The following is a 12,930-nucleotide window of genomic DNA, read 5'->3' as shown; positions in this document are numbered from 1 at the left end:
AAAACAAAACCAGAAGCGATTGCCGCTCAATCCACAACTGCCTTGCAAAAAGGTCCGACAAAACAGCTCTACAAGAGTGACCTCTAACCAGCGACGTCCATGAGGCTAACAAGACTAGTACTCCGGCTCGCGACTAGATGAACGTGATGTTGCTGTCCCGGAAGAAATCCATTATGTCAGCATCCATTTCGTTGACCCATTCCGGCTCTGCTGCCTTGATAGGATTAGCAACCACAATTGTGTCATCCATGTTCTCGTCCTCGTGTGCCTCAGGTGTGGGAATCGAGTTCTGGCCCAAATCAAGCTCAGGTTCCAGCTTGTAGAAGTCGCTCTCCGGCTCGTCGGCCAGCTTATATGAACTTCCAGGCAAGCTCGAGTCCTCGGCCATATCATTATGAGCAATTTCCGGAGAAGAGCGCAAACCTAGCATCCGTGACGCTTCCAGAAGCTTCTTTTGGTCTTCCTCAGAGATTCCGCCAGAGACCGTGATCCCTAGCATGGGCTCGGGTGTCAAGGTGACATCCATTCCGCCTTCCTTGAAAGGGCCTGGCGGAGCCTGAGCAGCTTTGCTGGGGTCTGGATACTCAAAGTTGTCAAAATCAAAATGTTCGGGGTGGCCCCAATCCTCTAGACGACGGTCATGTCGGCCTCGATGCTGCAAAGACACTACTTCAGGGTCATCGCCAGTATCGTTGCCTTCGGCCTCCTCGGGTGACGATGCGCTGTCTTCCTGAGACAAATCAATGACAGTTGCCCTTCGTATCTGATATGAAGTTGGCGCCAGGTACTTCTGGGCTCTTTTGTCTGAAGCAACAGAGGTGGTTGAGTTTCTTTGCAGGCTCTGCGACTCGGCTCCCTTGAGAGTCTTCTGCTTCTTGGGCGGAGGCATGGAACTGCTCAGCGCGTTCTTTGCTGCCGATGACCCGGGACTCCTAGCACCGCTGTTGACTTGTTCTTCGCCCTCCAACTTTCTCTCTTTGCTATTACCATCCATCTTTGCCCTGCTCTTTGACTTGGGCTTCTTCTCAAGTCCCTCATGGCAGCAGTTATGTTTGCATGGCTTTCCGGTCTTGGTGAGCCCGAACTCTGAACAAGTGTGGTTGCATTTCCATCTTCCGTTGGGGAGCTGTACCGGCTCGTGGGCTATCGGCTCCGGAGAGGTTGCCTTGTTCGTTCTTGAAAGGTGCTCGACGGAAGGGAAATCATCGTCATCATCATCTTCTTCACCGGCGTTGTCTCCACGAGGTCTTTTAAGAGGGCGCGATGTTGATGTGTGCTCTACCTGGTCCAATACCTGAAGAAGATCATCATCTTCCAAGTCGTCGTCAATTTCGATGGGCGAAGTGGGATGGTTGCCAGCAATTTTGCTTTTGGCTGGCTTTGTCGCGGATGGCATACGCTGCAGTGACTTCTGTGACGCCCTTCTCGCGGATGCGGGTTTTCGAAAATTGCAATGGGCAGTCTTCGAGACGCCGAGCCCTACCAAACCCTCGCAGTTCAAGTGGCAAGAGATTTCAGTCTCCCCGTTGGTCAATTGCGCCGAGAATTTCAGTTTCATACCGTCGTCTTTGGCTTTCCAGTCTCGTCCACGCCAAAAGTAGACCAGGCGCTTTTCTGAGGTCTCGGCAAGGAATGTGAGATATCCAACCCTGCCACCTGGTAAAGCGCCGCCACTATCCAGGCGCTGGCAAGTCAGTTTTGCCTCAATTGTAACCACCGCAAGATCATCTCCGTTGGTGTGACTCGAGTTGGGAGCTTCAGAGAGCTTGAGTTCAAGGCTCAGCTTGGGGAACATTTTCATGGTGTCCATGAGATTCTTGCCAAAGGGTGGCTTCCGGGCTAGAAAGTTCTCAATTGCCATGTAGTCTGCTTCAAACAATGATGACATGCTTGTAATGCCGCGCGCAGTAAGTTTGCGCATGGAGACTGGTCCTATGCCAGGGACTTGGAGTAGCTGCGATGGCAAACCTTCCCAGCCGCCCGCAACGACTGACCGCAGGAGCTCCATTGCATTCTTGACAGTCTCGGAATCTCTCTCGGCACCTTTGCAATCAATCACGCACCGTAGAAGGCCCTTCATGCGATCGAAGACTTGCCGCTTTGTGATGTTGTACTGATTCTTCGAAATACCACTGCTGGAATCTGATTTAGGTGATGGAAACTCGCCGCCACCAAGTTCGATCTGGACAATGATAAATACCTTGTGCCAAGCCTCGCTGACATTTCTCGCCTTTACTCTGTACCGCATGAACGGCGATTCGTTCAAGGTGCGGTAAAGAGCTTTTTCGTTGGCCTTCACGTATAGATCTTTGAACTCTTCAGCTTTCGCCAAGGTCATGAGCTATGATGCGCAAGGGTGTTAGCTTATACCATCTCTGGGACAAACAAGGTACGTGGGAAGCTTACAAGCTCAGGGAACTTTGTGCCAGTCGGCATGCTAAGGATCATCTTCATGGTTTCGAAGCGAACCATATAAGCCGACATTGCCCTCCCAGCGGGTGAGCACTCAAGAGCGTCATTAGATGATTTGACCAACTCTGCTTCCTGCAACAAGCTGATGTTTCGCTCGCATATATCCTCGATGGATCTCTCAACATGCACCCTCTCCCGGCTGGAGGACTGAGAGTCAAGTTTGTAATGCGATGGGTTGGAGTGGAGTCGAACACCGAGAAAGGTGCCCTTGAGCCAGTCTTTGGCCGAATCCAGACTTTTGATGATACCAAGACATATCTCAGAGTTTAGGTGCTGAATCAGGTTGTAATGTAAAGTGCTCTCGAGGACCTGTGTACCTGACGCCATGGCCTCGTATCTTGCTTTGGTCTCAGACCTGGTCAGGATGATGGCCACGGCACTTGCGTCGAATTGCGGTCGACCAGCTCTCCCGAGCATCTGCATCACCTCCAAGTCAGGATACTCAAGAAACTTGCCATCGTGATAGCCAATCGTCCCTTTGAGGATCACGGTGTGGCAAGGCAGGTTGACTCCCACAGACAAGGTGGAAGTACAACAAATGACGTGGAGTTGTCCCTCGAGGTATGCCTTTTCCACAGTCATTCGATCTTGCTGCTCCAGACCGGCATGATGAAAAGCCACACCCTGCCGTATGACTTGTTGGAGGCCTTCATTTGCGACGTTCACTCTCTGCTCAGGTCCAGGCCAGGGCTTATCGTCGCCTGCAACCGACGTCCACATTTGACTCAGCTTCGTGGCGGTCAGTTCGCATGACTTTCGCGTGAAGCAAAAGACAATGATTGGTTTCTTCTGGCCGTGTGTTGTTATGACCTCCAACAGCTTCGCGTCTAGTTGAGCCTCGAACTGAAAGGGATTCCCTGAGCAATGTAAACCATAAACATGCTTTTGCAGCCTGACTGGGCGAAACTCCTCACCAAAGGTCTCGAGTCTAGCTGGCTGGCGGCTGTCTGCGTTCCCGCGGCCCAACCACCTCGCGATGTCCTCGCAGTTGGGCACAGTTGCGCTCAGAGCAACAACTCGAATGTTGGATCTCTGGGCCTTCATGCGACATACCAAGGCTTCCAGAGTAGCTCCGCGGATGTCCTTGAGGAAGTGTACCTCATCGATCAAAACTAGCTGAACGAGGTCCAGAAGCTTGTGGTAATCCCCCCATCTCCTTGTGATTGAGTCAAATTTTTCCGGAGTCGTGACAATGATCTGAGCAGCTCTCACACGAGACATATCAGTACTGAAGGTGTCTCCTGTGAGTTCGGCACAGGCCAAGCTCAAATGCCTAAATTTGTTTTCCCAGTCACGCGACCTCTCTGAGCAGAGCGCTTTCGTGGGAGCAACGTAAATAACCTTGAAGTTCTGATCGGTCTTCTGAGAAAGTAGTCTGCAGATGGCTAGCTCGAACAAAGCTGTCTTGCCACTTCCAGTAGGGGCAGACACGACGAGGTTATCATTTGTTTCGTAGACAGATGCAAATGACTTGGATTGCACGGCGTTGAATAGCTCGAAAGGGAAGATGACTCTGAGTTTATCGGGCAGGGCATCTCTGGGGTTGATCAGGTGGACGCCATGGGCAATTGGCGGAGCATGTCCTAGGTCGAGGTGCCGCACGGTTCGATCCGTTTGCGAGGGTGGCGTAGAAGGCTTTTCAGGCCCGCGGACTTCTTGGAATGTATGCATACTCGTCGCAGGGTGTCTGTGTGGGCGCTCACCCAGCCTCGCCGTCGGGCTAGATATGGCGGGGCTCGATGAGCTGCTTGACGTAGGTTGGTTGCCTTCAATGCAAGGCGTCAGAATGAAGTATCTTTACCGTTTGGAGGCCAGGCTACATACCAAATCGTGGAGCAGATGACGACGCATGCGAGTATTGCTCAGTGATGCTTTCAGTTTGCAGTATCCGCTGTCGGAGTGACTGAAAGGGAAAGCCAGAACTCGAAGTGTCCGGTGTAGGTAGCTGTCTAGTGGAGAATGCGCTTTGGTGTTGCTGAGTGCTGGCAGGAGGAACCAAAGAATGCCCCGGATGAGAATGACCGGAACCCGAAGGCCTGGAAAGCGAGTTGGGATCAGAGAAGGGGCGGTCGCTGACGAAGTCTAGCATCTGATATGTCGAATTCGATACAGGTGCCTCCATGTCAGGCGGGATTGTGTGATCTTGCAGAGATGATCGATTGAGAAGAGGCGGCGAGGGATTAAGAAGTTGCAGATCTAGAGTAACAAAGCAAATGGTAAGCCGCTAGCTATTTCATGATACCCCCCTCAAGGCTCTGCCTCAGCCGACATAAACTCACCAAAAGCATCAAGACTCATGCGGGCTGATTGTGCTTGATAGATGTTGAAAACCGGAGGGGATGGGTGCGTTGATCCCGAGCAGGGCGTGTGATGATTCCTCGATTGCTGCTGAGAAATCCCACCACTGTAGGAAGCTGGAGTCACATCTCGTCCGTAGGCAAGACTCTGCGGAAATCCAAATGTGTTGGTTGACCGGTCCCGATCTGGACTCATTCCTAGAGCGACTCTTTGCTGGATGAAAAACGATACAGACGGAGTGGAAGTGGCAAGAGGTTTTAACACAAGAGAAAGCCTTACGCAAGAGACAGGAATAAAACTTAGTCAGAAATGATGAAGATGGGATTTATTAGAACAGGGTGCGTTTCTGATCGAATATCAAGTTGTGCTGGTTGACGAACGCGAATTTGGTGGGTGGTGGATGGTGGGGGTTTGTCGGAGCAGGAGGAAGTTGAGGCAGGTGGCTAAAGGAAAAGAGGGCGGGGATCCCGTATCTTAGGCACCCATCATTCTGAGCAGTGCGGACGATGGTAGCAGTAATTTCCGTGCCTTCCTTGCCTGGTTGTGCCGGCTGCCAAACGCTCCTTCTGGAGGAAGGGCGTTTGTGATGTATGTGCTGCTGGTAACAGGAGCTCACCACGTGATCCAAAATGATATGATACCTTGGTTATTTAGGTAAGGTATGTGGTATCAAGAGTGATTGAACGAGTCTCAGCAAACATGCCATAGTCCCAAACTGACATGAGCTAGTTACTCTGGCTGTTGTCGAAACCAGATAAAATCCTCTGTATCAACCATAACGTTTTTGGTGGTTTGTTGACGAATCCCTGGCTTGCACAAGAAGCCCATAATCTCTGCCAACGTCAAGCTTGATGTGTTCATTAATTTATTTTCATTGGGAAAAGAGTGTTTAGGCCATTAGACCATCTATCCCACAACTCAAGTAAGCTCAATGAGCCCATATGCTTGGAGAGATACCTGGTGTTCTGCAGATGCTACTAATCTAGGTTCAAAGTCAGGCCCGTAGTCCTGCTGATATCTTGGTGTCATGCAGTATCCCAATTCCTTCTAACCGTATATCCTCCCAATACATAGCTGGCAGGTCAAGAGTTAAAGCTTGACTGACCACCAACCCCAACCGACCATGCTGTCATTCCCATTATCGGGTCTAGACTTGATCGAGCGCCCTCGTTCTCGTGAATACACCCTCCTCCGGACTGCGCCACAAGGGTCAAATGACCTAAGAAATTCACAGCCGGGGTATATCTCGAGCAAGAGCTATGCCAATAGAACAGAAAACCTTTCTGTTTCACTTCCAATGTTTTTAAACGCCTGCCGCCTGAATCGCCAATGATTCCCCAAAATATGCCGATTTATCTTATGGAGATCGTCGCGTCGCCATATACGAAGGATCTGGATGTATAAGAAATAAGACAGAAAAACCACCGCATGCATGATGCAGAAAAAAAAAAGAGAAAAAAACTTTTCAGTCTCATCAATCGTCGCGGTTCTTGCCCCGGGCAGAAGGCACCCTGTTATGATGCCGCAAGGGTGAGACGGGACGCGATGTCGATAGGCCCATTGCCTTGACGTTGTCTAGAGGGTCCAGACGCTTCTCGTCGATCGTTGTCGGCTGAGGAGTCGAATCGATCGTCGTCTTCTCAAAGCTGACGATGCTGATAGGTGGCGGGCGGCTACGCTTGCGGTCGGGGCCGCTGTAGAGGTACGTCGCCATGATGACGAGGAATGTCCCTAGCAAGAACTGTAGAAGCTCATTAGAATCCTATATGTAAATGATTGAAAGTGAGTGACCTTCTTTCTGGGATCGGGGAGTAACGAAAGAACAATGATAGGTCGAGGATGAATGCGCCTTGTTTGACACAATTCTGTAGTGAAAAAAAGTGGAGAAAAAGCCTTACTGTCAAATTGACGTTAACGTTGAAGAACCAGACGCTGAAAAGAAAGCTAATCACGATGCTGATGCTGGTCGCAAAGTTCTTAGCAATGTTGTCCGCATAGTTGATGCACAGACTAGCCAACACGCCCCCGACAGCCTGCAGCACCACGGCCGTCCACACGACCCAGTTATAGCCGTCGAGAGGACCATGCTTGATAATCTCAGCGCCATCCTTGACGATGACAAGCAGCAGAGCTGGGAAAAGCGAATAGAAGGAAAGCTGCACGTTGCGTGTCCACACCGAGACTGGCGTGGCTGAATCCTTCAGGACCTTCTCAAAGTAAACGCCAGTCAAGCCGGACACAGCCGCGGCGATCAGCACGGCGCCAAGACCAATTGAGTAGTTCATGATGGGCGTCGTGTCCAGGTCCTCCTTAATGCCCTGGTAGGTAGCCGATCGCTTCACTATGGTGCCAATGACACCATCCTCGTTGAAGTCGTCCAAGGCGCGTTTGGTGAGCTCTCTCGCGACCTCGGCCGCGCCGTTGGCGATCTGGCCAAGCTCGTGGACCGAGCGAGGGAAAAAATGATCACTAAAGTCATGGATCATGAGTCTCGAGTCCTCGGCACTCGACGAGGGCAAAGACACGATTGAGACACCGATGGTCAAAATAACCAACGAGACCCACTTCTTTGCAGACAGAGATCTACCCAACATGACAACCGTGAAGAAAGCAGTTGTAAGGATCTGCCAAGAAAATGTCAGCATCGGCATGGACACCAGCCTCGGCATCCAAAATCCGCCTCGCTGTGGTTAGGCGCACCGGACTTGAAGCCCCAACCAGACTGTGGCCTTCTGGGATTCTGAGCCGGACACTTTTACATACCTTGAGCTGGTATAGTATTTGGAAATGTATCGGGTCCAAGTTGCCCACGGCCACATAGACCAGAGTGTTTTGTAGCGTGTACAGCGCCGCAGGGATAATGAGCTTCCACCCATCTCCGGAAAACACCGAGTTGTACAGCTGCTCGAACAGCACCGTAGCTGGGGTCTGAGGTGCCAGGCTGCGCGAGTGCTCCATGAGGGCAAAAGTGAGGCTGATGGCAAGTTTTATAATCTCATTGAGAAAGACGGCGGTCGAGGTGAAGTAGCGGTGGTCGCCGTCTGGTGGCATGATTCGCGAGTAGTGTAGTATCTATATGGTCATAATGCGCGCCGGTCAGCTTCTCGTCGATCGCAAAAGCACAGAACCTCCGGTCTCGGAGGACATATGGGAGAGGCAGCGCGTACGAGGATCAAGGCCGAGTTTTGAAATGTGAGCTGCATGATCGAGTAAAGACACCAGGTTAGCGAAAATGAACGAGCAAGGCCAATGGTCCAAAAAGCGTTGGCGCTGCTCACCGTGATTAGCGACACCTGCTTCATTGGCATCCCAAAAAGGGCTGGGCCCTTGACTGCGGGTGCTGTCGCCTCCAATAAGACCATGTTGACGGTTTAGAGAGGGATGCAGTTCGGGCGTCTTGGGTTATGAGGCGTTGAACCGATGGGAATGCGACCGGCGAGCCGGGGCAGAGACAATTTAAATAGATCAATTCGCCGGCGCGCGCTGTTCTCGAAAGCAAAATACGTAGGGTCTTGTTTCTTGTTTGTGGCAGGCGACTCTGGGCGTTTGGTGAAGTTGTCTTCTGCAGAGTCGGTGAGTGTGCAAGCACTTTTTTTTTTCCTCTTCCCCTTTGGTTCTCTCCTGGCAAATGGCGGGCAGAAATGGGGATTGCGCAAGTCGCGCTGTAATTGCCCAAATCCAACCGTGCCAAAAAATCCGCTGTCACGGTCCACCAAGCATACCACACGTCACTGCTCGCCTACCCCTGACAGATAGTTCCAATGAGCGTCCGGGGAAGCAGCCCTGATTTACTTACAATAGGGCAGGTGGACAACCACCGAAGACCAAACCAAGCAGGAAACAGTCAAGAATGCAGAATTTGTAGTATAACAACTGATTGAAAAAAAGTAGATGATTGAGTCGAAAAAAAAAAACGCCGGGCCACTTGGGTTGTAATTGTACTCTCCCTGCTGCTGATTATTCTTTTTGCTACTTTTGTGCAGCAGCGTGAGCGGACGCGGCGTTGTCTGAAGTTCTCGATTCGGGCAGTTAGAGGGGGCTTGTGTAGAACGTTTTCGGTTTTGGCGATCTGGGATTGACCATGCCTGTCAGCCAGCAAAACCCGTTGATTTGCTCTGCTTGCTCGACATCCAAGCGCCGGACCGTGCGTCCTTGCTTGGAGTGGACAGCTTCGGTACGCCGATTGAAAACGTCAATTCGAAGTGCCCGAATGCGAGCTTTCTCTTCAGAATATACAGTATAACCTGTGCCTACAATATTTCCCAGTGTCAGCTTCAGTCTTGTTTGCAATTTTCTTTTCTTTTTCTTTTTCTTTTTTCTCTCTCTTTCCTTCCCCAACCACTCGCCAAGCTCTTTGGCAGATCAAATCTGGAAGTCAAAAAATTAATCGGTACAAGGGAGCTTCAAGCTGGTGGTCTGGGCTCTGATTCAGATACAAGCAAATTCTTGGCTGAGGTCACCCCACATCTAACCGGAAGTGCTTCGACAGCTCATCAGGGATTAGCCCCCCTTCACCCCTTTTTCGTTAAAATAAATTTTTAAAAGGGGAGGGTTCGTGGAATTTTGTCACCTTTATGACGCCAATTGAGTTGGGCTTGTCGATACCGAGTGTAGCATAAGCTGTAAAAAAAAAAAAGTTTAAACTGGATGAGTTGGTAGAGCTTTTCGGGTCAAGCGCACTCACTAGATAGATTTCCTCTTGTGGGTGAGGCCTGGATTTTTGTACACAAGGCCCACAGCGACTTGGTCCAGGTCCCAGCGATCAGCGGCAGTCCCATGGCCTCAACGTCCACGCGACCCGGACGCGGCTCACATATCGCTTCTGTAATGAATTCTTCATTGCAACCCTGTAGCAAGATTTTGAGCAAGATCCCTCACCTCTTTGGCGGCTTGTTGTGCGTTGGGTTGTCGTCTTTTGGTGATCGCGTGACTTTCCCCATATTTCACTATAGCCAGGACACCCTCTCTTTACATCGAGACATGCTCAGCTGCGGTCAAACTAAACATCACACGACCATTTGCCCACACCACACCAATATGCAGGTCCAGAGAACCAAGAACACGGTGCCAGTCGTAAAATATGGCGGCTGCTTTTATTGGTCAGCAGTACCTTTTTTTCCTTTCATTGCAGGATTGGTCGCAAGGCTTCAAGCAGCTCAGCTATTGTTTATATAGTCGAGGCTAGTATAGTCAATAGCCAACCACGTTATGTTCCGAAATCTCATAAACCCACACTCGGTTCCTCTCCCTCTCCATAAACTAGCGACAACCTGGGTCCAGATTGTCCCCTCCCCCGCGATCGCGCGCTGTCGCTAACCAAGAAAGATAAGTCAAAATTCTACTAAAGGCTTAGCAAAAAATGCATATGGCGCTGCAGATAGGCTTAATAGGGACAATGCATGTCTACAGCCTGATTTTTTTCATGTGTGGTTCAGTTACTGAGGGAAAAGCTTTATCGGCATCGTAGGCCAGACTCTTCTCAGGTTACCGAGCTACCGAGCTCTTGATCTTGCCGAGCTTACCTACCCTCCACCATGCAGTAGAGCTTTGTTCGTTGCAGGAAGCTCCTTGCCCCTGACATGTCTCTAGCGAACTGCCCCACTGAGGAGTCAACCTGACTAAGGCCCTCCTTCGCCTCCAACCTTTGTACCATAGCAGTGGTCCCATCAGCATGACTTTCACCAAGGTTGTGGCAAAGAGGCTGAGCATTCAACCTAGTTGATGACTGAAGAAACATAACGGAGCCATATTTACGGATGCAGGAATGTTGTGCTAGAAAAACGGTTTGGTTTTGTCTTCGCCACTAATGATTTGAGCAAATCGGTAACAGCGCTCACCCACAACAGTGCACGTGGGAGACGCTCTCTTTTGGCGACACACACGGTGGTATCATCTTGGCGGCGCGTTGTTTGAATTTCAACAAAAGAAAAAACACAAGAAACATTTCTGATCGGAGACCGAGCACTACTCCGTTCGATAACCGACAGTCCCCATCGTCGCCAAGGTCGAACCCCGCGACCCCGCGAAACCCCGTCCCGCAAAAACCGGACAAAGGCTTGATAAAAAGTACTTCCCGGGTCTGGACCTCCGATAGACGCCGATGCATCCGCCGACGGGGCCGGTGGCACCATCCGGGACATGTTGATTGGTTATGGGTAGCCGCTTGGCAGTTTGTCCGCACGGTTCCCCGTGGGACGAAACAAGTGTGATGAGGGGAAAACACTTGGCCGGGAGGGGAAGATGCACCACTATCGTACGTTTGGAAACTTCACCGTGTTTAATTCAACGAGTCAATGACTTGTCTGGTTCCTGCGGGTAGACGTCAGATGGAGGTCATGTCATCCGAACTGGTTGGCTAATGTATCTTGCCAGTAAACAAGTAAGGAAGGATGGATAGCTAAGCTGCCTCGGGATGAAAATGAATATTGTATTGTGCCCTGTTCGACAGCTAGGAACCCAAAATCATCATCAAGCGCCAGCTTGGAGGCAAATGCAAGCTTCAAGACCAATTAGCGGCTCCGGCGCGTGGAGCAAATATTTGTAAATCATTTATCGGCTACCTCCCACAGGGGGCTAAGCATTGATATGTGTACTCCGACTTGCCTAGTAAACACTTGGATATGATAAATATTGCCTTGTACTTGTAGGAAAGGGACAGGTTTTGCCACGTGTCTAAATACTACGTAGTAGCCTTGTTTGCCTTGGCACCTGATATCAATGCAAGACAGGCAAGTCGCGCCACTATGAATGAGGTAAAAGTACCGCGGTATAGTAATTGACAAGTTAGGTACATTATCTCTACTGGGTACCTAAGTCTAGAACGCCTATTTTGTACGCCGTACATTAGAACAACATGCAAGTCGGCCACATTTGGCTGTTTGAGACCCACCAAATTGGGACGAACATTCAAAGCTGGGCATCGCTGCAGAAGCCAATAAAAAGAGAAGGTTTCTCATAAAACAAGAGAGATAAGCACTACCAAGGGTAGTAGTAGCTTGGCAAAGAAGATCAAAGAATGGGGACGGACGATGCGGAGAGTACAGTATGACAATATGGATCGATCCTACTACATTCGAACAAAGAAAGGAAACAACCCATCGGGCGCCAACAGAAAATGTACGCGTACTCGGTTAAAAAATCACAAGTGGAAATAACGATTGGTACGGACGCGTCACCGCGCAAATTACCCGCGCGCCATCAATTGGAATTAGGTAGGGCGGCTGGGGGCGACATGGCGGGAGGGAATGTCACAAGGCGACCAACAAGGCGCAGACCACGACGCAGTGCTCTGTAAAAACGGCCGGGTTGATTTGTTGAACCACAGTGTCCTGGGCTCGATTTCAACGGTAGTCGCAACCAGTGTTTGCCAGCCAGCCAAGCACCGCCAAGTGCAAACTGATGCACAGCCACTTTTATGCCCCACCATCACAGCTCTTGGCGGCGGAAGAATCCCAAACATAATTGGTAGCAAGGGTTTTTGACTCCCAATAAGTTGATCTCCGCAACAGTTTGATGACGCAGTGGAGGAGGTCTTGGCTGGTACAAAAAGAAACGTCGCACTGTCTTCTCTCTTCTCTCTTCTCCGTTTGGCGAGGGAAGGCAATTAAAGAGAGGGCCATATGGAGCAGTACGTACCTCTCAAGCCTCTCCAGACAAGACAGTCCAGTCCAGACCAACCTCCATTTGGCTGCAACTCGGTGAGATGTCCGGTACTGTGCCGCGGCATGGCGCTAAACCATATCCAGGTTTTCTTTGTAAACGGCGGTCTTGGCTCACCAATCCGCAAGTCCAGCCTTGGTTAACTGTTGCTTCCCTGGATGAGCACGGGACCAAGTTCTCTGTGTGGTAAGGGCTCCTGATATGGATCGCAACGCTCCGGTCTCCGGGACATGCGGGGGGTGCCCGCTGTGTTTGCGATTTGGTATAAGAGACTTCCTTGAAGCCCGGCCGGCCTCTTACCGATTTCCTCGCCCGCTTCTGGAAAGACCTACCCACGCCACAGCCCTCTCGAGGTGCAGTTTTGTCTTGATTTAAAGCAGTCCTCATTCCCCCCAGAGCCAACATCAGTAAATCAACCCCCCCTCCCCTTCTTGCTCTCTCTTCCGTCTCGCCAAGTCGCAGTCTCTCCCACTTCCTTCCACTCACCAAAACAAAACCCAC

The 12,930-nt window shown here is 50.7% G+C and overlaps 2 protein-coding genes across 2 annotated transcripts; both read right to left on the bottom strand.

The window, feature by feature from the left end:
* Positions 1 to 133: 133 nt before the first annotated feature.
* On the bottom strand, positions 134 to 4,965 carry PpBr36_02717 (uncharacterized protein; the record flags this gene model as incomplete). The annotated part of the gene is made up of 4 exons (XM_029889895.1): positions 134 to 2,341; positions 2,407 to 4,238; positions 4,297 to 4,668; positions 4,752 to 4,965. The coding sequence occupies 4 exons, from the start codon at positions 4,963 to 4,965 to the stop codon at positions 134 to 136; spliced, it is 4,626 nt and encodes a 1,541-aa protein (XP_029753397.1).
* A 1,279-nt stretch (positions 4,966 to 6,244) lies between these two features.
* PpBr36_02716 (uncharacterized protein) lies at positions 6,245 to 8,132 on the bottom strand (the record flags this gene model as incomplete). The annotated part of the gene is made up of 5 exons (XM_029889894.1): positions 6,245 to 6,532; positions 6,669 to 7,394; positions 7,534 to 7,842; positions 7,938 to 7,967; positions 8,049 to 8,132. 5 exons carry the CDS (start codon positions 8,130 to 8,132, stop codon positions 6,245 to 6,247), a joined length of 1,437 nt encoding a protein of 478 aa, XP_029753396.1.
* Between the last annotated feature and the right edge of the window lie 4,798 nt (positions 8,133 to 12,930).

Source organism: Pyricularia pennisetigena, chromosome 3, assembly GCF_004337985.1.
Source record: "Pyricularia pennisetigena strain Br36 chromosome 3, whole genome shotgun sequence".
NCBI classification, from domain to species: domain Eukaryota; kingdom Fungi; phylum Ascomycota; class Sordariomycetes; order Magnaporthales; family Pyriculariaceae; genus Pyricularia; species Pyricularia pennisetigena.
The sequence above is the reverse complement of the archived record's forward strand: the minus strand, read 5'-3'. Positions and strand labels throughout refer to the sequence as shown.